The 27,954-nt window shown below is 48.3% G+C and overlaps 1 protein-coding gene across 2 annotated transcripts in view; it reads right to left on the reverse strand.

Moving 5' to 3' along the window:
* LOC111154313 (neural precursor cell expressed, developmentally down-regulated 4-like, E3 ubiquitin protein ligase) overlaps positions 1–27,954 on the reverse strand; it is a 336,163-nt gene that overhangs the window by 213,649 nt on the left and 94,560 nt on the right. For both annotated transcript variants that reach the window (XM_022513830.1, XM_022513831.1), the window contains one exon: positions 13,308–13,381. In XM_022513830.1, coding sequence (XP_022369538.1) covers positions 13,308–13,381 — 74 coding nt within the window. Of the gene's footprint in view, positions 1–13,307; positions 13,382–27,954 lie in introns of those variants that run through there.

Below are 27,954 nucleotides of genomic sequence, written 5' to 3' on the forward strand. Positions count from 1 at the left end.
GATTCCCAAGGACCACTCAGTCAGCTGAGGAAGGTGACAGAGGAAGAGCTCTCGGCAGGGAGGGGGTCCTGCAGGTGAGAAGCGGTGGCTTAGGGGCACAGGTGACCACAGCCACCCGCCTGGAGCGCGTGCTACACGAGGACGCCACTGAGACGGGCTCAGTCCCAACGTCAGCACACCTGTCCAGGACAATGTTCCAACCAAGATGGCTACCACGGGACAGGCGACCTCCACGTGAAGCATGACTTATAACCAGCAGCGGCCCAGCTCCCGGAATCATGGGGTGGCAGCGGGGCCGGGGGAGGTGGGGGGCTTCCTCTGCACTCGGCCAAAGACTCCGAAGATGAAGGCGGTGCAGAACTGAAGCCCTGAGCCGGCACCGACCCTACACTCTCTCCACATGCACACAACTTTAAGGAGCTCAAAAAACACCTGGGGGAAAAAAAAATCAAGGTACAGAGCCGCATTAGTTCAGCTGCACCGATAAAGGCCACCGGTCACCTGCACCAGATGAACCAGGAGGTCATTTTCCAAGCCAGGTCCTGTCTCCTCACAGCCTGCCAGGGGCGATCGGCCCTTCATCACAGCAGCTTTTCCGCATTCTCAGACTCTCTGTGGCCGCAGAAAAGATGAAGACAGAGATACACAGGACGACCGCGAATGATTTCTACAGGGTACTGTGGAGCTTAATGTTAACAAAATCATACAGTGTGATTCCTGTGTGTTTCCCATCCTCCTGCCCCCAACACACACAGACACACAGAAGATCCTGGGGGTGCTGTCATCAAAGTGTCACAGCAGGCCCAGGGGTTGAGGCCAAGCAAGACAGGCTTTTCCTCCCTGCTTCCGACAGGTCTGCTGAGATTTCCTCCACAAGCATCTGTCGTTTTCCAGATCACGGCAACATGCAAATTTATAAGTAAAAACACTCACATGGGCCGTTCTCATTATTATATTGGCAAAATCTATGATGGGCTGCCCGTGGGCACCGCCGGGTTTCTTTTTTGGGGAAAAGATTCATCTCTCTCCAACGGACACTCACACTGTTTTCTTCAATATTTATGTTAATACTGCAACCCGGTTTTAGGCCCTGACAATATTTATGACCTCATCAGGCCCAGCAACATTTCCTTACCATTCCTCATGGCTATTAGGGACACATGCTATGGAGTCTACTCTGCAAATCAAGCTTCAGATTTTCCACAAAGGCTCCAAAGGATACAACGTAGCAAGAGAAAGGCTTGGGGGAAAGCTGCCTGAGGGCTGGAGCCCAGGCTATGATGATGTCCTCTGTGATGACCCTGCAGTGAACACCTTCCCCACTGCCGACCATCAGGCTCTCCGCCCATAGCATTTTCTTCTCAGCTGAGATGGTCTTAGGATTCTTTGTTTATTCACCTGTCTGCTTTGGAGGCTGGCGGTTTTTTTTTTTTTTTTTCTCCCCAGGGGAAGGTGCCTAGACAAAACAATAGGACCTTGTATTATCAGGGGCCATCACATGAAAACATTATCTCAAGAAAACAGTCCTAAGAGCTCTGACAAAGAATCTTGAGGTCTTCAACTGAAAAGAACATGAACTATTTTAGTATCTGTTCCCACCAACAATTTTCTCCCTAATATTTCTCCCCGGCGGAGAGATCTCATTTCTTCTGTCCCACTGAAAGCATTCATGGCTTTCTTCTGGTTTTTGCTTTTTGGCAGTATTTGCAGACGTTAAGAAATGGCAAAGGGGGAGAATAACATTATTGCAAAATAAGTAGGTAAATGATCTATGCCATTTTTCTCTGTGGGTGTTTGAATCACCCTGACTCTGTCTAAGTAAGTCCTTTGCTATAACACACCCACTTAGGCAGACCGCCCAGGCCAACTTAATGACTCCTTCCCTGCACCCGATAGAATCTTCTCAAAACAAAAACCCCCAAGCATACCTGAGAGAAAATCAGCCAATCTTGCATGTTTAAAAAAAAAAAAAAAATTTAAGTGCTGCCACTGTTCTTTGGGGGGTATCAATCTGAAAAATAATTTTACCTACCTGCATCATTACCAATGTAGCTACAGGGAAGAGAAAACAAGAGGAAAAAACATTTTCTAAACCTCTCAACTTTTCTGAATCTAGTTTTTCATGTCATCAATTGCTCCATTAACTTCTCTGTAGTGGTAAAAACTTAAGTTTTTTTTTTTTTTTTAAATTCCAAAGTCAAATATAAGTATTTCAGATGATCTATACCTGTTTCCCATAATTAGCATGGGAATTGGTACTGTTTATTATAATTACTTTTCCATATTAACAATGTCAGCCTGGAAATTCCCTTCTTAAAGAAAAGAGAGTGCTTAGGTTCTGATCCATCAAAGTGTGAGGCTAAAAACGCATTACGATTCATTCTGTCTATGAATACTGTCTATTCCATACTGAATACAGCACCCCTCATTTGAAGAATTTCATTCCTTCCCATTATCAGTTATTTATTCTTTTGCAGTCTGTGGCATTTTGGTGATGGTACAAGTTTAGGAAAAGTACTGGGCAGAGAAAGGAAAAGAGAAAGGGGGGAATAAAGTTAGTGCCACCTATTGTTTACTTTAAAACCAACTATGTAAATAAAAAGTAGGAACTGCTTAAAGTAAAATCATTCTTTCTCCTGTGCGTGTCACTATTTGAGAATGACTTAAATACCTGCTAAAGCAAAGATGTGAGTTAATTTTAAAAATCAGAAAATTAAATTTAAAAAGAACTCCAAAAGATTATTACATCTGAAAATCATTCTTACAGTCTAGAATGAAAATGCACATGATATGGCCACCAGAGGGAGCTATAACTCCCCAATACATCGCAGCCATGCAGCAAGATTCATGAAACCTTCCTTCGGCGTGGTCAGGGATGCTCACAATTCCTCTCCTCCAGTGTGAGCTTCACACGGACAGAGGAGTTAATGGTGAGGTATTCCTTAATGTTTTTGCATGTGTAGCAATTCCAAATTAGGAAGGAGCTGGAAATAATGCATGTGCTAGTCGAGAATTTGCATATTATTAAAAATTGATAACCTTCATAAGAATGAGGATCTTAAAGATACAGACAGAATGAAATAAGTGAGAAATGATTAAATGAGACGGTAAGGAAAGAGCATGTATAAATCACTGGGAGGGCACCAAAGCATGAGAAACTCAGCCTAGTGGCAGGAAGGGCGCCCAGCGACTGAGAGGAACGTGCAAGTTTGCCACGTGCATGGGTGGGGGTGGGGTGGGGGGTGATGGCAGTTAAGGATTGGTGCTGAGCGAGTGACCACAGCAGGGTGCAGAGGAAAAGTCCCAATGCCATACCTCAGTGTGCCCACAGGCAGCTGCAAGGGGTGAGCAAAGGGCCACCAGACCTGAGCCAAGTGGGCAGAGACAGAAATCTGCCTGGGGGTGAGCTCATGGGGGTGTCAGCATGAAGGACAAGAACAAGGCAGCTGTGCAAAATAGGAAAACAGTGGTCATTCTGGACACCAGCAAAGGCACAGGAGGTGGAGTGTGGCCTCTGAAGGGGACCACAGCACTAAGTGTGGCTGCCTTGGGAGGTCATGGCCAAGAGAGGCCCTGGAGTGTGCACAGGGCACGCTTTTGTCAAGATTAAGGAGCTGGGACCTTAATCCGCAGCATGGACTGATGGGATCCTTAAGGGTTCTGCCAGGAGCCGAAACTGGTCTATGCTAGAGAGAGAGAATTCTGATTCTGTGAAGACGCGCCAGGAAAGAAGGCAGATGTGAACTGCATCCAGGAAGTCCTATACACAAACATGGGGACCAGCCTGGGGGGTGGGGAGGAGGGACAAGCGCCAAGGACAACTCGTAGGTCTTCAGCTCAAATGCCTGGAGAGTCACTGGAGCCACCAGTGAAGACAGATCATTCCAGAAAAAGAATAGTTTCAAATATTTTGACATTCCATGCCAAGAAGCAGTGTAAGGGCAAACCAAAGATCCTGAGTTGTATGGTCTCACTCTTCATTTAAATCCCAAGCTGGTCTATGTATTTAATAACAGAGAAAACGAAATCACACTATGGGGAACCCGTAACTCATTCCAGAAGAAAGGAATTTGCAAATTTCCTTTTTATTCTCCAGACTGTCTAGAACATTTAAAATCACTTCAACAACATTAAAGCCACTGTCCACAATGAACTCCCAAGAGTTTACAAGTCAGAGGCGGAGAATATATAACCAACAGTATCATTTTCTCACTAGCAGAAACAAAAAGAAAAAAGAAACCAGGATCAAGTTTTTAAGATTCACTCATTTCTGATTTCCCAACCAGTTGCCCCCAAACGTGAAATGTAGCATTTCTTTCAAATCTTCTGTTTTCCTACCATGAATGCTTAATTTCAAGCATCTAAAAATAATAGACTTGAAATAGTCATCAGTTCTTCAAAAGAGGAAGTATAATACTGCACCTTGAACAAGGAAGGAAAGAAAGGCAAACAATCCTTCAGGCACTTTAGTACCCATTGTTCCTGGCATGCCAGGAGGAGAGCTAGGACACGCTCATTAAGAGGCAAGGCGTATTTTGTATCTCTTGTGTTGATATTATACAGAAGAAATGCCAGTTCTTTTAATAATTTACTGAGGAGGTACACACTGTAGACTCCTTATTAAACATTACGTACACAAAGGTCCTAAGTCTAAAAAATACTCTGTGAAGAAAACGGGCCATAGTTTAATTGCAATACACTAATTTAAATTATGTGACTGCCCATCTGCTTATACACGTAGAAATACTTTATTATTCACGTATTTATAGACAAAGCAGTGAGAATCACTTTCTCTAGGCCAGAAACGTTTTGACAGTTGCATTCATTTGTAGCCTTCGAAATCCACAGTGCCTATCTAAAAAGTTCCACAAGGGGGGCACCTGGGTGGGTCAGTCAGTTAAATGACTGCCTTCGGCTCAGGTCATGATCTCAGGGTCCTGGGATCAAGCCCCAGCTTCTCCCTCTCCTCTGCCCCTCCCCCCTGCTTGTGCATGCTCTCTCAAATAAATAAGTAAAAGCTTTAAAAAAAATTTTTTTAATTAAAAATAAAAACAAAAACAAAAACAAAAAACAGGACGTTCCATACGATATACCATAAGCATGCTGCCCTTGAAGAGGGGAAAAGAACAAAAGGCTCCTGAGAGGTCTAGAAACCCCATTCCTCCACGCCCAAAAAGTCAATACTGGCTCAATTCCTGTCCGTCACCAACTGACCAGCGGCTCTCTGTAACAGTTTCAGCTGAAAATCATGACCGAATAACACTGGCACGCCCAGTTCTAAATATATATGTTGTAAAGAATCAACAGCTTCTATTCGCAGGAGCTGGCCACCGAGGGCCCGAGGGCTGCTGGCACACAGCCGGCCCGCCGGACCCTGCCGGGCTGCTTCCGAGTGTCTCCCAGAGTCCTGCCGAGCCCAAGCTCTCTGCTACCTGACCTTGGAAGCAGCGTGCTGGCCCCCAGTTCGGATAACCACTTCCAGCTCTCAGAGGAGGCTGTGTTTCCCAGGTAAGACCCCGCCCGCTCACTCACACTTGTGAGCCATCTTACAAATTTTATCTTCCAGATCCCTCCCCCAAACATAAACCCGAAGTAGAAATTTCATGAAACTTGCTGAAGGTGAAGTATGATAACATAGGAGATTTGCATCTGAGAAAGCGAGTGCCATGGGAGTCCAGAGAGCTGTACCCGTTTTTAAAAGGGTCTCTTTCGGGTTCAATACCAGGGCATTTTCACCTTCAGTAACGGCATTTTTGTCAACGTTGATGCATCGCCGGCCCGGACAGCCGTATTCCCAAGGCCTCTCGGAGGCCTGGCCACTGAGGATGGGCCGGCCGGCCACCTCCACTGCCTAAATCACTGGCGGAGAAACCTCTCCTTCCTCCTCGGGTGAGAAAACGGCAGCGGAGGCCCTCTGCGGTCCCCACGCCGGACCTCCCTGCACACACGGTGCCTTCCGGCTGTGTTTCTGCAGGCTTGGTTGTGAAGTTCAATTTTTGTAAGATAAATATTGTCTTCATTATCTTACACGTTTAGAAATGCGTTCGTTTCTGACTCCTCTCCAGTTGGCACACAGCCTTGCCTACACTTAGCTTCTTACCCACTTTCTCAAACTCCCCCCAAAAAGGAAGACGGTGAGACAGATGGAGAGAGCGCCCTGGGATAACGCAAGACTGAAGGGACTGGGGTGCCGGCTGGCGTGGTGGGGGGGCATCCAGGCAGGGACCCGCAGCTGAGAAGGGAGGGGGAGGAAGGAGTGAGGAGGGGGTGGACAGCCGGGAAGGGGGAGGAGTGAGGAAGGGGCAGCCCATCCCGCCCACGTCCACACGTCCACTCGCCACCAATCCCCAGAGCTGCCCTCTGCAATTACATGAGGTGATTCAAGTAGTGCTCATGAGTACCTTTGGTTTTTCAACGTTCTCGGGCTCCACTCTGACCTGAAGACCAAAATTTACTGCCCATCTACTATGTGCTGGTGCCCGTCATCTCCCTGAACCATCCGAATCTCTGCAGTACAGACCCAGTGACCGGGGAACACGGCTCTCGACTCTGGTGACAATGAGTGCAGGACGTCCTCCAATGATTCCCTCTGCTCCCTGTCGGGCCACACGGCAGAGCAGAGGCTCCTGTAACGAGGGCCACACGTTCAAGCATCAAGAGTGAAGGCCAAGCAGAAGATCCCGAGTGCGGGGTTCTCCTGAACACAACGTCGGAGATTGGTCTGTAAGTGCGGCCTGCTTGGTTCGCTCCTTCCTTACCAGACCGGTCATGACACAAAGGCCAGTCTACCAGAGAGTTCTACAAGTCACAGATGGATCCCGCACGGCACAGCTCTCCCAGTGATTCAAGAGCATCCTGAACCGTCTGAGGACACGAGCTGTACAGCAAGCCCGGGGGGCTGGTGCAGAATAGAAACGCGCTGGCCCTCCACCCGGACTGACCCATTTGCCGCTTCTGATCGTTCCCCTCTGGGAAACCGCATGGGCTAAGCGGGTGCAAAGCCACTACCAACATACTTTCTAAGGACATGGCACAGCCTCGTGCATTCAAAGACCAGGAAGTAAACACAAACGCAGAAAGAGTGGTGTGTGCTTTGTATAGAACATGAAGAGGTTTCGATCTGAGAGGGGAGGAGGACAAGATCCTCCCAAGTCCTCTCGGGGTGGATGCGTGGCTAGAATAAACGGTCTGACAGTGAGGGGGTCTGGGGCATGCACAGGAGTAACCGTATGAGCTCTTAGGTGCAGGGATTTCTAAGACAAATACTTGATGTTGTGATTCGCAGCGATGCCCTGGAGGGTTAAGGCCTCCAGAGAGGAGGCCGATTTGCAAGTGCCTGCACGTCACAAACACCGTCTCAGCTGAGTGTAAGGAGCCCTGTGCCCACCTAAAAACATCCCTGTGCTGGGGGGAGCATGAAGGGGGAGTCTGCTCTCTAAGCTAAAGACCGCCAGTGCAGGGGTCAAAACCAAACACAGGTCTGTCCCTCCAGGAACCTCAGGGCTGCGTCAGCGGGGGAGGTCGGGAGACAAGGGGGCCTTGGCAGCCAAGAGGTCACGGCCCCATCTCACGAGTTCACCCAGGAGATACCTCCAGCTGCATGACCGTGGGTGTCTAGACTGCCAAGATTTTCCAGAAGCCGGGACATAATGGATTTCTGATACGAAATCTCCCAAATGTTGGCTCAGGATTTTTATGTCTTAGTGCTCCATGGGCCAAACACACACACCTGTGAGTTCAGTCTAGCCCACAGGGATCAAGAGTCTGCAAACTCCAGCCTAATGATGTCCTAAAAGGGCTTAGAGTTTATCAAGGGGACTCTCAAGGTACACATAAGCCTCAAGGTTTCCCAACTGGGTGAAAAGAAACTTGTGCCATACAAGGTTTTCAAAAAATGGCGAAAACGAAACGAAACCGATTTGGAAAGAAAGTGAATAGTGAAAATTAACATATGTACAGAGTGTAGCCAAAATGTTGCCCCACCCATTTCTTGCTGTTCACCTGGGGGAAAAGTCCTGACCGTGGATGGAACGGACCGGCCCCCCATTAAACCTGGGATCCATCTTGTCTTAGCACTGTTGGTTGTAGGACAATCGAACACTGGTCCTCCCAAGCAGACAGCAACCCCATTTCTGTCCCCTGTTTTGAAACTGAATTTAATCAAGCCTTTTTTTTTTTTTTTTTTTTAAGATTTATTTATTTTACAGAGGAGAGAGAGAGCAAGCACAGGAGCAGGAGGGGCAGAGGAGAGGGAGAGAATCTCAAGCAGACTCAGTGCTGAGCGCAGAACCCAACACGGGCTCCATTGCAGGACCTGGAGATCCTGACCTGAGCCTAAATCAAGGGTCGGATGCTTAAGTGACTGAGCCACCCAGATGCTCCAATCGAGCCTTTAGACCCAACCTCTACCCTACAGAAAACCCAGGAGGAGAAAGAGTACGTAAAATGATACCACAGGAAACAAGTGAATGCGGGGAGACAACCTACTGACCATTCCAGGTCACTTAAAAGGGGAATTCTAGATTAACAGGAGTTTAAGTGACCTACCAAAACTAAACCCAACATGTGATTCTCCATTGAATTCTGCTCTGAACGGCCCGCTGTGAAAAGCATCGTGGGCACGGCTGGTGGGGGGATTCAGGTCATGGACTAGGTAAGAGAGTCCATTTGGCAATTACTATTAATTTTGTGAAAATTGTGTTGTAGTTATAAAGAAATATGCCCTTTTTTCGAGGTACAGGCTGAAGTACTTAGGGACTGGATGTCATGATGTAATTCACTGTGGAATATTCTAGTTTAAAAAAAAACAAAAAGCAAAAAACAGGTGAAACCAATGCAGAAGAATGTTAACTTCAATCTAGAAGATGGGACGGAGGTGAGGCGGGGCCACAGAGCCATCTGGCTGGGGCAGTAACTCCCCGTCACTGGCCAACACCAGGATTTGTGGCCACATCCCTCCAGTGCCGAGTGCGTCTGTATTCTGCATTTCAAATCACCACTTGTCCAAAGAAAAAAAAGGACAGCAACCCAGAGAGGTGCAACTTCATGCTAACAGTTCAATAGGCAAAATACACAGACCCAAGTGTGAAATGAGAGTCTTGAAATCTTCAGCATGAAAGCATGAAATTCTAGTTGTCTCAGCCACTGTTGCTCAATTCGAAGAGCGCTTTATGGTCTCAGATGATTCTAAGTAACCTCAAATGACCGATCACAGCTCAGGAGGAAAAGGGGGAAAGTAGCGCTAAAACTTGTGTTAAAAGGACCCTATTCAGTTAGTACTTAAGCCCATGACAACAAGTTAGAAGTCCTGAGATACAAGCTTACCTGAAGACTACAGTTTGAAACTTAAAGGTATTCTAAAATTTACAAAAAAAAAAAAAAAACAAAAACAAAAACAAAAACAGAAAACCACCACAAACTAAGATCTTACTCGGTGAAGTCTATTTGAAATCTATTTACTTTATGATATTCACTTACAATTCTAAGAACTTGGGCCAGCTCAAATGTAATGGGGAGTTCCTCAAATCGGCTTTTAAGAAGTACGTAGTCGTTACATTTCAGGTTTTAGAGAGAGCCTGGCAGTCATCTAGTCCAATGGCCCATCCAGTGACTCAATGTTTGTCACTCAGGTAGAATATTAACCTACCGTTTAGAAAGAGCAGTCCAATCTGATCAGTATGGGCAGACAGGGGTGGCACTGGAGTGGGGGGCAAACCAGACTGGAGAGGCTGGCAGAACCTGGTACCAAAGGACTCGAATCCTACACCTTAATAGGAGACTGGGGCTGTGAAGAGGGGGCAAGAGGACTTCTAGGGTAAAGGTGCCTCCTTGATTCCCCGATACCACACTTGAGCTCACAAAGACAATGGACCCATTTCCAAAATGGCAGCAGGTACCCCATGTATGCCATGTTTTAGAACAACATGGATTTTCTTCCTTTCGGATATCGTACTGGCATCTACAGGTGGTATGCTTTTAAGAGTTAAGATTTTCTTTTCCTCAGCTTTGGGGTGGGGAAGGGAATCACACAGCATTCCCCCCCCCCCCCCCCCCCGCCATAGTCCGGGTCGTCAAGTTTGGAGGTCTTTTACCTGGGGTGACCAGTCTCCATATACATCCTATGCCCTGATCTTCCACATTCAACGTAGCATTTCTTTCAGACAAAAGTGTCCCTGTTTAGCTGACAGATTATATGGTTGCCCTTCTTTGACCCAAAGGTGTGGCCCCAAAGAAAACCTTTCTCTGCTAGTGCCATTTCCACACAGAACAAATGCTCAGACATTCAAGGAGAGCAACAGCTCGATTACCGAATCTTCTTTAAACAAAGGCTCTTTTAATGAAGTTAGACTTTGCTGGAAGGAAGCGGGAAAATGATCTTGTATTCTCAGTGCAGGGTTGGGACAAAGAATGCGGAAAAGAAGGGCATTTCAGGTACAGGCCTAGAGGGTGAATCAGCCGCCCTGGCAGACGGGCAGGTCCGATACCGGGGGCCCACAAACCCCAGTCCTCTGAAGTGGAGCCTTAGGCAGCCTCTCACTTGGGAGAGATGGAGTGCTTGTCACACCTCGGACCAACACATCCCGCTCCTCCCCCACCAGCCACTGTGCCCTAACCACCAGCCCAGGCCACCCCCACAACCCGGGCCAAGCAGCCTCCCTTGGAGACAAAGCAGAGAACCCCAGAGAAGTAAATCCTGTCTTGGGGCTCTTGGGTGGCTTAGTTAAGCATCAGACTTTGATTTTGGCTCAAGTCAGCTTGGGATTCTCTCTCCTTCCTTCTCTTTAAAAAAAAAACAAAAACAAAAACAAAACAGAAAAAAACTATTTAAAAAAGGAGTAAATCCTATCTTTTCAAAATACCCAAGTCCATATGGTTTCTACCACTTAGAGGAGTTTCTGATGATGCCGCTCGCCAACACTCACCTTCTTTCTCCATCTCCTTTCCACAACAGGGTTCCCATTCCTGTCCACTCCCTCCCTGGGAAGGGAGAATGGGAACACAGATGGGGGAGGTTTAGTGACAGGCTGTAGGTGATGGGGGGGTGGTGCTTACCAGCCTGGGGTTCAGGAGGACACAGATAGTAGGCTTTCATCCCAGCAGAGAGCAGGGGACACACACCACAGACCCACACCTGTGACTTCTGCCTCCAATGACAGGAGAGCTACCAGGTGAGCGGAGCGGCCCCGGGGCTCTCCCCAGACCCCTGCACACCAGTTACAGGCAACAGTGATCGCTGTTCTGTACAAGCTACCAGGTCACACGGAGCTTGAGAGGATTTGCTCAAAACAATGTGGAGGAGAATGAAGGTCATGGGGCAGAATAAGGTGGTGATAACGGGGCCACTCTGGAGAGAAATGCCAACATGGCGGGAACTGCACGCTGCCACTGAACCCTTCCGCTTTAGCTCACTTGCTGGCAAATGGGTCCTAAAAGAACCATGGCGCTTCAGAGAAAGCAGACCCTGAGGGAGGCACGGAGAGCAGAAGAGGAAGGAAGGAAGGAGGATGGTGGGCTCTGTATTTATTAAACCAAGACAACGAAGCACAGGGGCACTGGGGTGGCTCAGTCTGTTAAGCATCTGCCGTTAGCTCAGGTCATGATCCTGGGGTTCTGGGATCGAGCCCCACGTCAGGCATGTAAATGTTTCAATTAAACATTTCAATTAACAAAGAATCTGCCCAGTCCTGGTCACGGTGCTCTGTACGGTAAGCAACACAAGTGAGAAGTCGCAGTCTCCTGTCAATGTCTCATGCGGCAGGAGCCAGACCAGTGAAGTACTCGAGCACTCACTCGGGCAGGAGAGGAGAAGGAACGTGCAGGTGAGACGTGCTCGTGACCTGAGCCAACATCAGTAGTCGGACACACGACCAACTGCGCCACCCGGGTGCCCCAAGTATGGGGAAATTAACAAGATATCTCAGTGATATTATCTTGCATCAACTTTATCTACTTTTAATAATTTCTCCAGGTGCTACTAAAGTAACCTATCAGGATGGGAAAAGCTGAATATGTCCGTGAAGATACAGGACAGAAAATCAAGAGGTCTGCCTACCCAGGACAGAAAAGGGCTTCTGCCAGGCGAGCAGCAAGGTAAGGCCCCATTACAGAATGTCCAGCATCACCACGAGGCCCTGAAGCCAGAAGGTGACTGCTGGCAACAGCAGGGGCCCCACAGGATGAAACGGATGTCCCAGTGTGCGGACTCCAGCAACAGCTAACGGTCCCCAGCAGCCACCGCGGCCCTCACGGCTCAACCCCACAGCATTCCCAACTCGCAAGGAGAGCAGGGCCGGGGGCCTGCTCCTGCACGGCTGACATGCAAGCCCCCTGGGCAAGCAGTAACCTTCCTGGAGAAAGTCCTATCAGTCAGGGCAAGCAAGTAGGACCAAACACCTATAATGTCTCCTCCATGTCTAAAGTTCAAAAAGCTCTTTGTTCTCCAAAATGTGGTCCAAATCCAAGTTCTCAGTGGCTCTAACCTCACTGTGCTACTGGTCCAATGACTTACTGCAACACCCAGCAGAGACAATGGGAACAAAAGGACTGATTTCAACATAAAGGATTATCAGGCACAGTATGCAAAATAAAAAAAGCTAAGGACGCAGAGAGATCAGCTGCCGGTGCTTGCAGAAAAGGCCCAGAAATCACCAAATTCACTCACTCATTACCACATCTCTCCAATCAGATCATATAGGCCAGAGAATACCCAGTTCTGCTAGGAACAAAGTAACGCTTTCATGTCTCAAAACTAGGGATTTTTTTTTTAAAGGAATATATTAAAATGAATAAACAGGGGCGCCTGGGTAGCTCAGTGGGTTGAGCCTCTGCCTTCAGCTCAGGTCATGATCGCGGAGTCCTGGGATCAGGCCCTGCGTCGGGCTCTCTGCTCCGCGGGGAGCCTGCTTCCCCCTCTCTCTGCCTGCCTCTCTGCCTCCTTGTGATCTCTGTCAAATAAATAAAATCTTAAAAAAAAAAAAAAATTAAATAAATAAATAAATAAATAAAATGAATAAACATTCCCAAACCGTATTTTTCTACAGAGAAACACAGAAACATCGGAATCCAGTCTCCTCATGAAATCAAGCCAGATGGAAGGCAAGACTCCTGCACAAAACGCGGTCCCTGGCCCGGTGGCCTCAGCACTCCTCTGCCATCGCTCCCCCAGAATCTCCGGAGGGGGGGGGGCCTGGTGATCTTTGTCTTAAGAAGGCCTCCAGGGGTCAACTGATGCTTGCTTTGGTTTGTAAAGTGCTTGACTAACTCATCCGAAGCCTACAAAAACGAAAACAAAAACAAAGCGAACATACCTGGCTCCAAAGATGTCCTTTTTGGCGAGATCAATTCCAGAAACCACCTTCACTCTGAGAATACGTGACTCTCCCTGTTGGAGAAGAAAATAAAAAGTTTAAGAAGTGGACCTTCAATAGGTCACTGCCTTATCCAATATGCAAAGGTAATGGTTTCTGTTCAGACCAGTCCTGGGGACACAAAACCAATCAACTGAGCAGAGGTGACACTTCCTTACACTGAAGTTCAAAAGGCAACATTCCAGCTCTAAAATCCCACAGCCCCAGACATTTAGAACATCCTGGGGCACCTGGGTAGCTCAGTCAGTTGAGCATCCAAACTCTTGAGTTCAGCTCAGGTCATGATCTCAGGGTCCTGGGATCAAGCCCCGAGTCGGGCTCCACGCTCGAGTGGAGAATCCGCTTGTCCCTCTGCCCTCCCCTCTCCCATGCTCTCGCCCTCATTCAAATAATTAATTAAATCTCTTTTTTTTTTTTAATTTAGAGTACCCAGGTTAATTAAGCACAAATTTAATTCAAACTACATCATGCAGATCAATGATCTGGCCCAGTGAAAGATTTCTCCATTCTCCAGCAAGAACACAAGCATACAATTGAAACCACGCAGATCTTTTAACTTTAATGAAGAAGTTATTTAATAAATAGTTCCTTGATTTTTCACTTTAGTAATTCCTCCACGGAAATTTGTACATTTGTGCACACTGTCTGAGACAGAAAAAAATTTCAAGTGGTATACAGATTTCCTCAAAATGACAGTTCCATCATGTTGGTCCTAAACAAGCAAAAATAATTCCTCAGTTGCAGTGAGAAGGAAAAAAAAATAAAGAGCTTCATCTTAAGATCTTAAGTGGAAATCATCTCAAATCCTCTCAGAAATCACTCATTCATTCATTCATTCATTCATTCCCAACATTCTCTAAACAGCTCCTACTCCAATTGGACTTTGAGTGAGGTCTAAAATATATGAACAGGCTCACGGTCTCCTATGAGGGGTGGGCAGACGCACAGGGCAGGATCCCTTGATGGCCTGACACTGAAAGACATGGATTAGAGTGATGAGAGCTAAGGGCTAAGACATCCAGGCTAGAGGAGGTGGCTTGCTCTCAAGTTTCAGTTTTGGGTCACTAAGTGTTAACATGAACTGAAAAGACAAGAGTTAAGTTGAATCTATAGCATCTATGAAACCACCAGGTGGGGGAGGAAGAGAAAAAAAAAAAAAGACTAGATACATGGGAGGGACATCTGGTACGGGTCAGATAGGGAAGTGATCAGTGCAGAGCGGTGGCTGGTGGTTACAACCATGGGCGCAGAACAAACCCAGGAAGGGTGAGGAGGGGAAAGGGCCAGGGTGCAGCCCTTGGGGACAGGAGCTCTGAGGGACAAGAGAGGAGGACTGTGAAAGCCATCTATCCATGTATTCGGTCAGGACCCGGCTGAAGGAAAAAAGATCCAAACGATTACACAGGCTATGCTGAAAGAGGCAGGGTGAAATTGAACATGGAGACAGGCGGCCACGGAGACCTGGTCAGTGAGCTGTGCACATGCTGAGCAACCGGAACCGTGCTGGAGATGGTTACTTTCCAGGATTCTTCCATCCATCCCTCCCTCCCTCTCTCCCTCCGACCACCTACCCCTGTCACAAAGTTGCCCACACGCACACACAGCAGAGACGCAAATAGGTTTCCCAACTCGTGTGTGCTTAGGATCCCTTTCCAAAGGAGGTCTGCACTCCAGCTAGGATTGCATGCCCTTGGCGGGCTTCATGAAAGGCTTAAGACAAGGGAGGGATCACTAAAACATGGCTTTGCTACAGCCTAGCAGTGTCTCCAAGGGCTTCCCAAGGCTTCTGGGCTAAGCGACCTTCCCTTGGTTCTTTTAAGCAGGCACCGAAGCCCTGTTCTCTCTCCCTTCCACTCACCTCCACCGCCGGTCATCAAGGATTCCCGGTTAGCACAGCTACTACCCGGGCTACGGTTCTTCTGACCCTCCCAGCACACTGCACCCCACTGCCCATCATTAGACCTTATTATTTTTCCCATTAGACCTCTCTGATGACCTACTCAACTCAAGGAATGCCGCAGTGGATGCAATTTCTTTTTACACGTGGGTAAAAATCTGGCACCACCTTGTAGAGTTTCTAGCACTGGGAAGAGTCTAAGGCCCACTGATGTGTACAAACTGCGGATCACGGGTGAACACAAGATCCTCGTCTGCCAGACAAAGGGGTTAAGACTTGACCTGAGAGGGAATGTTCCAGGAACCATTCAGAAGAAATGAGGACAGGAAACAGCTGGAGAGGAGCGTACTTTTCTGTCTCCCTGCCTCCCTGCATCCCAGCTCTCTGGGCCTCTCCCACTCCATGACAAAGACTTCCAACCAGCAAGTCTCCCCCAAACACCCCTGTGCAGAGAGGGGACAACTCGGCCAGTACCCGCGGAAGGTGGACGATGTTAAAGGAACTGCGAAGTCTCCGGGCCAGTCCTGGGCGCTGGCGGAAGGAGATGGTGGATCTGGCCGTCCAGACAGTGACCTTCCATGCCCAGCTGGGGCAGGGTGGCTGTCTTTCCACCTCAGGCCGGCACTGGTCACCGCGTTGGGGGGAATGAATAAGGGGCTATCTGGGATGGAAATCCACACGCAGTCACAGAACAAAAGATAAGAATTCTGTAAGACACGGTCTCTTTATCTCCTAGCCCTTGGGAGTCTCAAAAATCCCAGACAGTGGTCCTGGACTTGCCACCAACTTGAGAGGGGGCTCAAGTACCTCGGGTATCGGTTCTGAGCGCTAAGATAAGCCCAGCTCACAGCGCTTCCCCGAGGTTTGTATTAACACTGGGGGAATGTTCTTGGTTCTTACACTGGGCAGAACTTTTCAAAAAGCACACATTTTGAAGTCAGGGAACATTTATATGAATAAATGAGTAAAAATAAACTTCACTGAAGGAACAAGTAGACTTTTTTTATGGAAGCTGATTTATTCATCTGGTAAGCATGAGCACCTGTTCTAAGATCTAGGGTACAGCAGTACAGACAGACAAAATGCCCCACCCCCACCCTGCCCCGCCGAGCTTCTGCGCTCCTGAAAGCAAGCTGTATGTATACCAGGGCTCTCAACTACACGGGGGACACAAACTGAGGGTCTGGAGGGCAAAGGGTAATATATTACAGAGACTTTAAAATTTTGTACACATAGCTTTCCACTAAATAAATTCTCATTTAGGAATCAAACCTAAGAAAATAAGCACAGATATGTGCACAAAGCAAACCAAAGAATAGCTGAAAGGACAGTCACCAAAGCATTTCTTAATCGGGAGGAAAAAAAATGCACAAGTCCCTCAAATGTAGATAGTTAAACGTTCACAGCAAAATTCTGTGCAACGAGCTACAACACTGTCATTACAAATGTCTGAGATTCTGGGCCACCTGGGAGGCTCTGTAGGTTAATTGTCTGCCTTCAACTTGGGCCTTGATCCCAGGGTCCTGGGATGGAGCTCTGTGATGGGCCCCCTGTGCCGGACTCCCTGCCTAGTAGGGAGTCTGTTTCCCTCTCTGCTCTGCCTGTCACCCTGCTCGTGCTCGTGGCACACATTCTCTCTCAAATAAATAAAATCTCTTAAAAAAATTGTGTGAGATTCTCTAATGACCTTCATTCATCCCACAAGTGTTTACTAAGTACCGACCATGTGCCAGACACACTATCTAGGGATACAGATATGAACAAGATGGAGTTCCTGCCTCAAGGAATACAATCTAGAAGACAGACAGAATATAAATACATATTGTGAACAGGAATTTCCATTGGTGGTAAGTGCTTTAATGACGGGTCAATAAAAGCAACTAAGCAGGTGGGAGAGGGAGGAGAGACTGGTGGTCGAGAAAGGCCTCTTTGGAGAGGAGACACCTGAGCTGAAACCAAAGTATATAGAGGGTGATGCTGGGGGTGGGGATTTTCATACAAAGGCGACAGCAAGTTCCAAGGCAGGTCTGGCCTTACAAGGAGAGGCGAGGACAGAGAGGTATGGTGGGGCCAGAGCCCAGCAGGTTATCCTCCTTAGAAAGTGGGCATTACAGCAACCATCTCTGGCAAGTTCTCAGCAGGGGACCGGTAACACCTGACGTGAGTTTTTAGAAGACCACCTTGGTTGCTGTGTGAGACCAGACTATGGGGAACAAGAACAGAAACACACCAATTAGAAAGAGATCTGGCAAGATATGGTGGGGGCTTCACATAGGATTGAGATGGAGAGATGACCATGTTTGAAATAAAAAACTTGATTAAAAAAAAAAAGTTTCAGAAATGGTTTATACAAGTGAGTTAGAGATAAGCAAGGCAGTTGACAGCTGTTCTACTTGGACTACATTCCCCAGCATTCCTTGCAGTTTAGGTGGTCATGTGACTAACTTCTGGCCAGTGGAAGGAGCATAGAAATGACGTATGTATCTTCCTGACCTGGCCCATAAGACCTTCCCCCTCTGATCATCCTCCCTCCACTCTCTTCTCCCAGCTCAAGAGAGAAAATCCTGAAGGCCAGGAAGGGGAAAACTCTGAAAAAGGAGCATAGCAGGAGAGACTCCCTCCACTTCACCTTCCCCCTCTACCATCACCTACCCACCTTGCTAGGACAGCGAGCTGGAAATAGATTTGTACTGTTTCTTCCCACTGAAAATTGAAGGTCACTATAGGAGTTGGCCTTTACTGATATACAATATGATCTCAATTTTTAATAAAGATCCATTATGTATAAGCACAGAAAAAAATGTCGAAAGGATACAGCAGCAGCAACTACCTCTGGATAATGGGTAACTTTCTGATCATCTACATTTTTTCTTTTTGAAACATTAAATATTCTTCTTTGGAAATTAAATTTTTGGAGAAACTCCAGAAAAATACATAAGGAAAAGAAGAAAAACTTAAAATCACGAGCTTAGGAATCTAGACTTCTGTATTTCTAAAGTGATTAACCTTTGTCGTAATAAAAACCTACAGATTATATTTTAGCTAACTCACAAAGGTACAGAGCTGTCCATCCGGGCGATGTGAAAAGGCCACTCTTCTGTAACACCCCGGCAAGAGCTGGGAGGTGAAAGGAGGAAAGAGCCTTTATTGAGCACTTACTATTTACAAGCAGCTGTGACAGGAAATTTCACCTCCCTCCGAAGTTATGGGGCAGGGGAGCAGGAAAGAGAATTTTACTCTTTAAAAATTGCTTTGACACATGGGTTTCAGACATACAACAAAACCTTATCTGGGTTTCCTATCAACACTCAGTGTGTATACAGATAAGCAGCCATCATCACCCTGTAAAGAAACACATGATCAGGTGGGTGACTACTTTTATTAGCTGCAATGGGCCACAAGCCCAGCAACTAGACTTTCTGGGGCATTTTATTACTTTCATAAAGTCTATGCATGACACTGCGGGCCCTGGTGACGGCTCCAGCAGAATTCAGTATTTAACGAAGGAGGCTCACGACAACGAAAATATTCTCCGGAGTCAGACTGTGCGGGGCAGGGGAAGCACAGGCAGAGAAGCGGGGAGGCCGAAAACTGCGGGTCTGCTCATGACCCTCAGGGTCTCTCCCGGCTACTACTCATCTGCTTTCGCACGGTCATTGCACAACACGGATGATTCTATCACTTGACGTGTGTTTTTCTTTTCCACTTCATTTTCTAACTCTTCCTGAAGGCCTAAAACGAGGTAAGGTACGTAAGCCACCGCTGAGGGCACAGCACCAAGTCCCAGCTTTAAAAGGGGGGATTCCAAAGTCTCGTTTGTAAGACCGCTACTTCCAGCTCAGAAGCCTGCTCGTATCAACTATGGATAGGGGGTTACCAAATTCCCATGTCCGCCCCCCCCCCCAACAAAGCCTATGAAAATACATCATCTATCAAAATTACTCCTATCATAAAATAAACCTCAACTTCCAACTCAAAGAAAGATACTAGAACTTATATTTTCTCCTAGGAATCCACCTTGAGAGGGTCACTTTTTTGTAAGATTTTTATTTATTTATTTGAGTGAGGGAGAGAGAGAGTGAACCCACACAGCTGGCGGGGGGAGGGTGGTTTGGAGCAGAGGGAGAGGGAGAGAGAGTCCTGGCAGACTCTACACTAAGCACAGAGCCTGATGCAGGGATCAATCCCAGGTCCCCAAACCAAGAGTCGGACGCTTAACCAACTGTGCCACCCACATGCCCCAAGAAGGCAACTTCTGGTAATCTAGCCCTTACCCTCCCAATGGCAGCTGATGTCACCACCCCGCCGCACCCCTGCCACAAAGGTGATACCTGGGTTAGGAAACACTGTTCCTTCTCCACGGGACTCTCCAGGGACCCCAGCCATCCTTGCAGACAAGGAAGACCTACATCAGGGACCAGCACGTCTTAATCCTTCGTCTCTAAATTAATTTACGCATTTATCTTCCATATTCTACAGCGTATTTATCATTCTCACTATTACCCACGACACCTGCAGGCTCACAGTGAACACCTACTGGTTCAAAGGGATGATCAGTAGCTCTACACCCTGAAATATACATCCAAGTTCTATGTATGTCCACTAACTTCAGCTGCTTTAAAAATTAAATCAGCCAACATACAGAAAAGTGCCCACACTGTGCCTACTACACAGTAATACCACAACTCTTCCCGCTCCCACCTGCTCTTGCTCCGGCTATGGGCCAAGATCCTGTTCCAACCATCTCTCTAAATTTTCTACAGCCCCGGCCGTCCCCAACCACATCCCTTATTCCTGCCCTATTCAGCTCTGCCTTTTCCTGCTCTGTATTCCTACCCCAATTCCTGCTCTCTAAACCTTTTCCCCTCTTCACTCCCTTGATGGGTTCCCGGTCTCACACTGCTGCTACCTCTCCCACCTTCTTACTCTGTCCCAGTTCTCCACTCTGACCTTCTCACTGCTCATTCAAAACAACGTATTGAGTGACATTTATGTACAATGCGCTGTGCTAGAAAGAACACAAAATTAAGCAAGACTTCTTCTTCTGTGCCCAGGAGGGGCTCACCATCAACCGCGGAGGTCAGACACACATACACTTGTAAGACCTGTAAGATAGGAGGGAAAAGAAACCCAAGATACGTGGGCTGAGGACAAAGACACAGGGGGTCACAGCCAAGGAGCCCAATACTGAACCTCATGTCCAGCCGAGCTCAGATAACCCTCATGACAGCAAACAGCCCCAACTCGCAGGCTCTCCCAGTCAGCCCAACACGGAAATTCTCAACAACCCAAGTCCCAGGGATAATAGTTCCAGAGAAAAATGCAGAATCCCAGGACTGTCCACAACCTCCATTTCTCAACCTCTGCTAGATGAGGGCCGTTATTATGCCCAATAGAGCAAATGGGGAGAGCTAAAAGGATGGCCCTCCAGAGCAGAATCTGGATTTTAATGCTCAAGGTGACTAACTTTCAGAAATCATTCTCTGTGTTTTTGGTTTTTTTTTTTGTTTTGTTTTTTGAGCGAGCACAAGACTGGGAGAAGGAGAAGGAGAGAGACTTCCAGGAGACTCCTCACTGAGCATAGGGCCTGACAAGGGGCTTCAGAGCTGAAATCAAATCAGACGCCTAACCGACTGACCCACCCAGGGGTCCCTATGTGCTGCGGTTTTAAGATATGTCCACAACTTCCTAAAATTCTGCTCTTCAAGAGGCAGGGCTTAATTGGACGCTGGGCATAGTGACTTCTTTCTAATAAACAGAATATGGAAAAAGTTGAAGATTAGGTCATTAAAGGCACCATAGCTCCCTCCTCAGATCACTCACTGGGGAAAGCCGGCTGCTGCCATGTTGTGAGGACACTCAAGAAGCCCGATGAGGAATCCCAGTGTGACGACAGAAGTCTCCCGCTAACGGCCACATGAATGAACTATCTCGAATTGGGTTCTCCAGACCCAGGCAAACTTTCCGATGACTGCGCTCCTCACTGACATCATCCTGGCAGGGAGCTTTGTCTCAGGGCAGACCCTGGTCCGCTCTATGCCAGTAACCCCGCAGGACACGTGTGGTTATCCAACACCAACCACCGTCACCTCATCATCGCTCCTTCTTCCGAAAGCTCTTGTGCATCTATTATGTCCCTACCCTGAGTAGGTGCTACTGAAGTGTGGCAGCTTCTCTCTATCCTAATTCACCTGCCACCTCATTAGTCTAACCTTTCTAGAATGTCCTTTCTCCCTTACAACAGTGGGTCTTCCTCATGGATAAATGGGTCTAATTAAAACCCCTCAGCCCAGCAGTGAAGGCTCACAACAACCAGCTTTATCCCTACTACCTACGTTCTTCGCAGGGACCCAATTCCCTTCCTCACGGCATAGGCCCACACAGCACCCACCTTTCCACTATGGTCTGCTCCCGTCCATGTCATCAGGAAACCCAAGGTGCTTACTCTGAGAACAGTGCCAGAAGGAGTCAGTAAGACAGAATTCAAGCCTATGGGACTTCACTTTCTATGTCCCAGGAGAACAACATACACACAATTACAAGAAGACACAATAAACTTAATCACAGCAACAAATGGTATCTTCTATAGGAACTCAGAGGATGAAGAAATGATGTATGTGTAAGGGGCGGGGAGAAGGAAATTGACCAGAAAGTTGGGGCAAGCCTCAGAGGAGCAGACATGGGAGCCAGGCCCTAAAGATGGAAAAAAAGGGAAGAATAATCTTTTGAAAAGGGAGGACAAAAGCAGCATGAGGGCACCTCGAAATGGAGAGCAAATCAACGTGCAGAGAGACAGGGGAGCTGCCCAGGCCAGACATCATCCTCTGTGTGCTACAGGGCAGACACGTCCAGCAGACAAGGGACAAGCTCACTGGATGACAGGAGCAGAGACAGTCCAGAGAGGAGACGACAGGACACAAATTACATGGTCCACTCCACTGCTCTGGTGGAGAGTACGGTGTGGCTCTGGGGAATGGAGGACATGGGACTGGGTCCAAAGCTCTTCCGGGGTAGGGGTGGAGGAGACACACAGCATAGCCGGGTGACAGGCTGGTTTTGCAAGGCGAAGAAGGCACCCCTGCAAGCTCCCAGTCTGGGTGTAACAGGGGCTGCGGCTACCTGATGGCAGGAAATAAAGGAAGGAAAATGAGTCTGAGGCGAAGGGAAATAGGAAAATGTGGATGTCTTGATCTGAGGTTCCCTTGCCAGCGTGCAGGCAGAGATGTCCAGGCGGCAGTCAGCACTCGGAAACCAGAGCTGGGTACAGAGTCGGACACGGACACTGAGAGCAGGGGACCCTGCCCCTTCCTCTGAGCCCCGCTTCAGACTGATCATGTAAGCCACTGTAGCCTTTCTTCCCTGTATATGAGTCTTACTTTCTCAGCTCCATGGCTGCACTGTCCAATATGGTAACCGCCAGCTACGTAGGGCTATTTAAATTGAAGTGAATCAATTAAAATTAAAAGTCAGTTCTGGGGCGCCTGGGTGGCTCAGTGGGTTAAGCCTCTGTCTTCGGCTCAGGTCATGATCTCAGGGTCCTGGGATCGAGCCCCACGTCGGGCTCTCTGCTCAGCAGGGAGCCTGCTCCCCCCCCCCTCTGCCTGCCTCTCTGCCTACTTGTGATCTCTCTCCCTGTCAAATAAATAAATAAAATCTTAAAAAAAAAAAAAAAGTTAGTTCCTTAGTAACATGAGCCACATTTCAGGTTCCCCACAGGCCCATATGCCTAGGGGCTGGCTACCGTGACCGACAGGCAGACCCAGAGTATGGGACACGTCCACGCTCACGGGAAGTTCCGCCGGCTGGGGCTGCTCTGAGGGGCACTGCAACTCAAGGCAAGAACGAAGCAGGGTTTGAACAACATCCTGTGAAAGGTGGAAAAGCAGAAAGAAGGAAGGGAGAGAGGGAGGAAGGGACCCCTCTTAGCCGACGGTAACGCAATCCAGCTGTGGAATCCAGCTCTCTGGAAATGAAGCGGGAGCTCCTGTGATCCCTCGTTCGAAGGGCAAGACTCCCTCGGGAACACGGGAGGCCGGCATGCCAGTTCACAGCTGGGAAGCCGTGTGAAGTCAGTGTGACACAGTACAGTACTGTCCCTGCATCTTGACTTCTATATCATCACACAATAGCGGGACAGCAGGGACCGTGGCCTAATCAAGCAGGCGACGGAGACTGGGGAGCCTAGCTGATGAGGCCAGGCTCATCGTAACCAGGCTGCTCTGTCCTGCACAGTGGTCACAGCGAAAGGCATGTGGGAGGCGAAAAGAGGGGTAAAATCCCAACAGGACCCTGTCCTTGGTCCCTCGAAGAGAAGACATCATGGATAATACTCAGAGGGAAAGGGTGTGTAGGAAAAAGGCAGGGAGACCAGAGGAGGGTGAAGGGGGGACAGCCCACCACCAAAGCCCGCTTGGAGGGAGGCCAGAGGACCCAGGGCCCGCAGCGAGGAGATGCGTGACAAGGGACGAAGCCACACCCACCTGCCGCACAGAGGCCAGGCTGTCGGTGGAGCAGGACCTGGAAGCTTCTGCCAAGCCTCAGGCCGACTCCCCCCTGCTCGCAATGAATTCTCCTCCCACAACTAAGATGCCTTCCAAGCGTTAGCTGTACATCTGTTTCTTTTGTTTCTAACTTCTGAATAGAGTTGAGCCATGGTGTTCAGGGTTCCTTATGGATCTCACCACTCTGCCACCATTTCCCCTGGAAAACCAGTCCCTAAATTAGAGGAGATGGGGGAGCAGGCGGGGTGGGGTCCGGGATTCGCCATGTACTGGGCGGTGCTCACAGGCCCACTGGCCTCCCCGCTAAAAGGACTCAGACGTACACCTCAGCAAGAATGTGAAGACTTCCATGTGTGGACAGTTTCAGAGTGGATCTCAATGAGAAATGTTCAGTTCTCGAACGCCAAGAATCCCCCGTTATTCAGCGATCTCGCAGACGGGAAAGGAGGATGCCACTGAACAGCGCCGGGAAATGAATGAGCTGGCAGGAGCTCCAGCACAAAGCACAGAGTCGCTCTCTTTCACTAATTAAAAATTCTCTTTTTTTTACCAGAAGAGTTGGTCGAACTCCATGTAAAAAGTCTTCAAAGAATCCATTTATCAATGGCGTTTTTGTTCCTAACATCTAATCACAAGACAGGAAACATGTTTAAGTTCCCCCAAGATCACTAACTCAAGAATTATCTTCTGTTGGGGCGCCTGGGTGGCTCAGTGGGTTAAGCCGCTGCCTTCGGCTCAGGTCATGATCTCAGAGTCCTGAGATCGAGTCCCGCATCGGGCTCTCTGCTCAGCAGGGAGCCTGCTTCCCTCTCTCTCTCTCTCTCTCTCTGCCTGCCTCTCCATCTACTTGTGATCTCTCTCTGTCAAATAAATAAATAAAATCTTTAAAAAAAAAAAAAAAGAATTATCTTCTGTTTATAGTTCTAAAAATGATCATAATAAACAACTGCACTTTGTTGAAAGCCAAAAATCATAGCTCAAAATCTAAAATTCTGTATTTTTCATGGCAGTCGTAACTCTGACCTCTCCTCTTCAGTAAAGTGAAGTCTGGGTTTCTGGAATGTGTAGTTGGACCAGAAGGATGTGGGAGGCTGGGTTTCAGGCGGCCCCCAAGAACACAAGCCACGGAGTGAGTTCCGTGGTCCCGTGTCTGAATCTCCCCACGCAGGATCAGAAGCGTGACTCGTGTCCCTGTGCCGAGGGCTCCTAGCATCCTGAAAAGGACACACCTGAACAAAGCTGGTAAGAAACACATTTAGTGTTTTTGATTTTACAGCAAGGAAATGGCCTGCCGCATGCATCTGAAGCCTCGGGCCTGGCACAGTCCTCAGCGGGCCAGCGAACCAGGTGCAACCGTGGGTGTTCCCAGAATCTGCAGCCCTGTAGTTCCAGATCATTCCGCGGCGGGCTCCCACCCCAAGAGATTCCTGTTCTTGATTCCTGGAGGGAGAGGAAGATCCCCTGAGGTAATTACCCACGCTCATGCTCCAGCCTGAAGCCTTTCTATCCTCACTTGAGGCTGGGGGAGGAGCAAGCTGGGGGAACCAGGGCCCCAGAGCCCCAGACTGGGATGATGCCCAGGACTACTAGCTCTACTACTCATCCCGAGGAGTCACCTCCCACAGTGGCTAAGGGAATCTGTCATGATCCCAAAGGAATCAGACACAAGAGATGGGCAAATGTCCCAACTTCAAGAGAAAAGCAGCTATGAGTCGTACTATAAATGACACACTTGGGCTAGGGTAGCTTTCCCTGCTGCCAGATGACCAACTTGCTCTTTGGTTCCTCTCTCTCTCCGCTAACGGAACACGTTCTCTGAAAAACGTCTTCCCAGGGCTCCCCGGCTCGTGAGGGCCTCCCACGGTGCCCCAGATGGCTTCTTTCACCCTTCACTGTTGCTGCTTTTAAAAATTAGCCATCATGGAGCACCTGGCTGGCTCGGTAGAACATGCAACCCTTGATCTTGGGGGTGGTGGGGTCAAGCCCCACAGTGTGTGTAGAGGTTATTTTAAAAAATAAAATCTCAAAATTAGCTATTGTGCCAAAGACAGAGGTTTGAGAAGGCAGCCGCCAGGCAGATCACTGGGAGCTGCAAGAGTCATGGTCTGCGCAGAGCTTGGTCAAGGCAGGGGAGGGGGGGAGCCACAGAGCTTGCTTAGCGCTCTAGTAAAGACCTTGGCACCCAAATGTTCCCAGGGGAGTAAACGGCTGGGTGAATAAATGACATCAATCCAAAACAAAGTTCTTGGGTGAATTACTCAACAGCCCATCCTCAGCGAGAAAAAGAAAACAATCTACACAAGTAAGGTTCGCCAAGAATAAGACCTGCAAACTTACTTCCTCTTCTGATAAGATTTACAGCTCCCACGCTGCATACCTGGTGTACAGACACTTTGGCCAAACCACGATCATATTCCTCTAGACGTGGAGACGACAGGAGGGTGAACTGATATTAAGTTGTGTGGGGCTGAGTCGTACCCTGTGGTCAGTGCCCATCCCAAGTGTAACCATCAGACAACTCCAGGGAGGTGGGGTTGCAGAGGTGTGTCAGGTCTCGGGCTCTATTATTAACTCAGAAACACTGTGAGCCTGGAAAATGTGGGTGAGGATGGATGGCAGGCTAATGCAATTGACAGCCGACACACACAAGTGGAGAAAATGTCAGAAAATTGGATCAGAAACCAACAAGCTTACATCAGATGAGGGACAGGTCCAACCTTGAGAGTGCAGTTTTACAAGGATGTGTTGTGCTTGGCTGCCTGGTGCTGTGCAGGGGGCAGGACGGAAGAGCATCAAAAATGGGGGGATCTTCGCAGTTTTGGGGTGCCTGGCTGGCTCAGTGAGCACAGCATGCGACTCTTGGTCTCAGGATCGTGAGTGCTGGCCTCACGTTGGGCATAGCACTTCCTTTAAAAGAAAATCTTGGGGATTTTATTTTCTCTCAAGCTCTATTATGACTCAACACAGTGACAGTAGTAAACCACTTGCATTACTCAAGGTCCAGAGCCAGGAATGTCGTCCCACTGCACCCTGGGCCAGCCTTGTGTTCGAGTCCAGGGTGCAGGAATTAGGAGGAAGATGGTTGTTTTGCTTTGTTTGAGGACAAAATCTGTACCACAGAACATGAAGCAACCGTAAGAACGAGGGTGTGCTCTACGGGGCAGCTTTGCACAAACCCCAGCCATGCATGACAAGGCTGGGGGGCAGTGGGGAGAGAAGGCTTTGCAGGGTGTGACGTCCTCCATGAGGACAAAGAAGGCGATGTGTGTATGCGTCGACACACTCATGTATCTACTGGCATGTGTGTAAGAAAAGTCTGTAAGGACACAAGAAAATGGTACTACTGATGGACTGAGGACAGAAATGAGTTGGCTGGGGACCGAGGCGCGTGAGACAGACACACAGAGACGCCTCACTGCATGAAAGCCTTCTCAAAGCTTGAATTTAAAACTGCTTAAATGTATTAACAACTCAAGAAAAAAAAAAAATTTTTTTTTAAAGTATCCAGGATAGTTAATAAACAAACATCACACGAATGTTTAACCTGGTTTAACAACCACCATCAGATTCTTTCTGTGGGAAGTGGGGGTGGGGTGTCAGAAGCCAAGATATTTTCTGTTCTGAGGCTGCTGAGGGCAAACCTCCAACCAGGGACTGAGGGCGTAGATGTGCCTTACAGAGGGAATTGTTAAGATTCTGGATTGTTAAGCCTAGTCAAACACAGAACAGGTGGCCTCCTGAGGCCCAGAGCTGACCGGCTAGCACCAGAGCGAGAGCAAAGGCCTGCCACCTGCCCTCTGCCACAACTATCACCAGGTAGCAGGGATGGGGTGGGGGAAGTGGAAACAGATGATCCTTGATGTCCCCTTCCCAACCGTGGGGTGTGATCTGAGAAGGCCTGCCCATGAGAAGCCCGAAACTCAGACCAAGAGGATTCATGCGAGATCACACAATGCTTTCTATATATATGCACGCACACGTAATTTTTCTAAAACAAATAGTAATGACAGTCCCACCTTTCTCACAGTAAAACACAAAAGGTGATTCATAAATCAGAAGGCTTCTTGGGGTGCCTGGGTGGTTCAGTGGGTTAAAGCCTCTGCTTTCAGCTTGGGTAGTGATCCTGGGGTCCTGGGATCGAGTCAGGCATCCGCATCCAGCTCTCTGCTCAGCAGGGAGCCTGCTTCTC

Source organism: Enhydra lutris, unplaced genomic scaffold, assembly GCF_002288905.1.
Source record: "Enhydra lutris kenyoni isolate GAN:26980312 unplaced genomic scaffold, ASM228890v2 scaffoldscaffold36, whole genome shotgun sequence".
In the NCBI taxonomy this organism is placed as follows: Eukaryota; Metazoa; Chordata; class Mammalia; order Carnivora; family Mustelidae; genus Enhydra; species Enhydra lutris.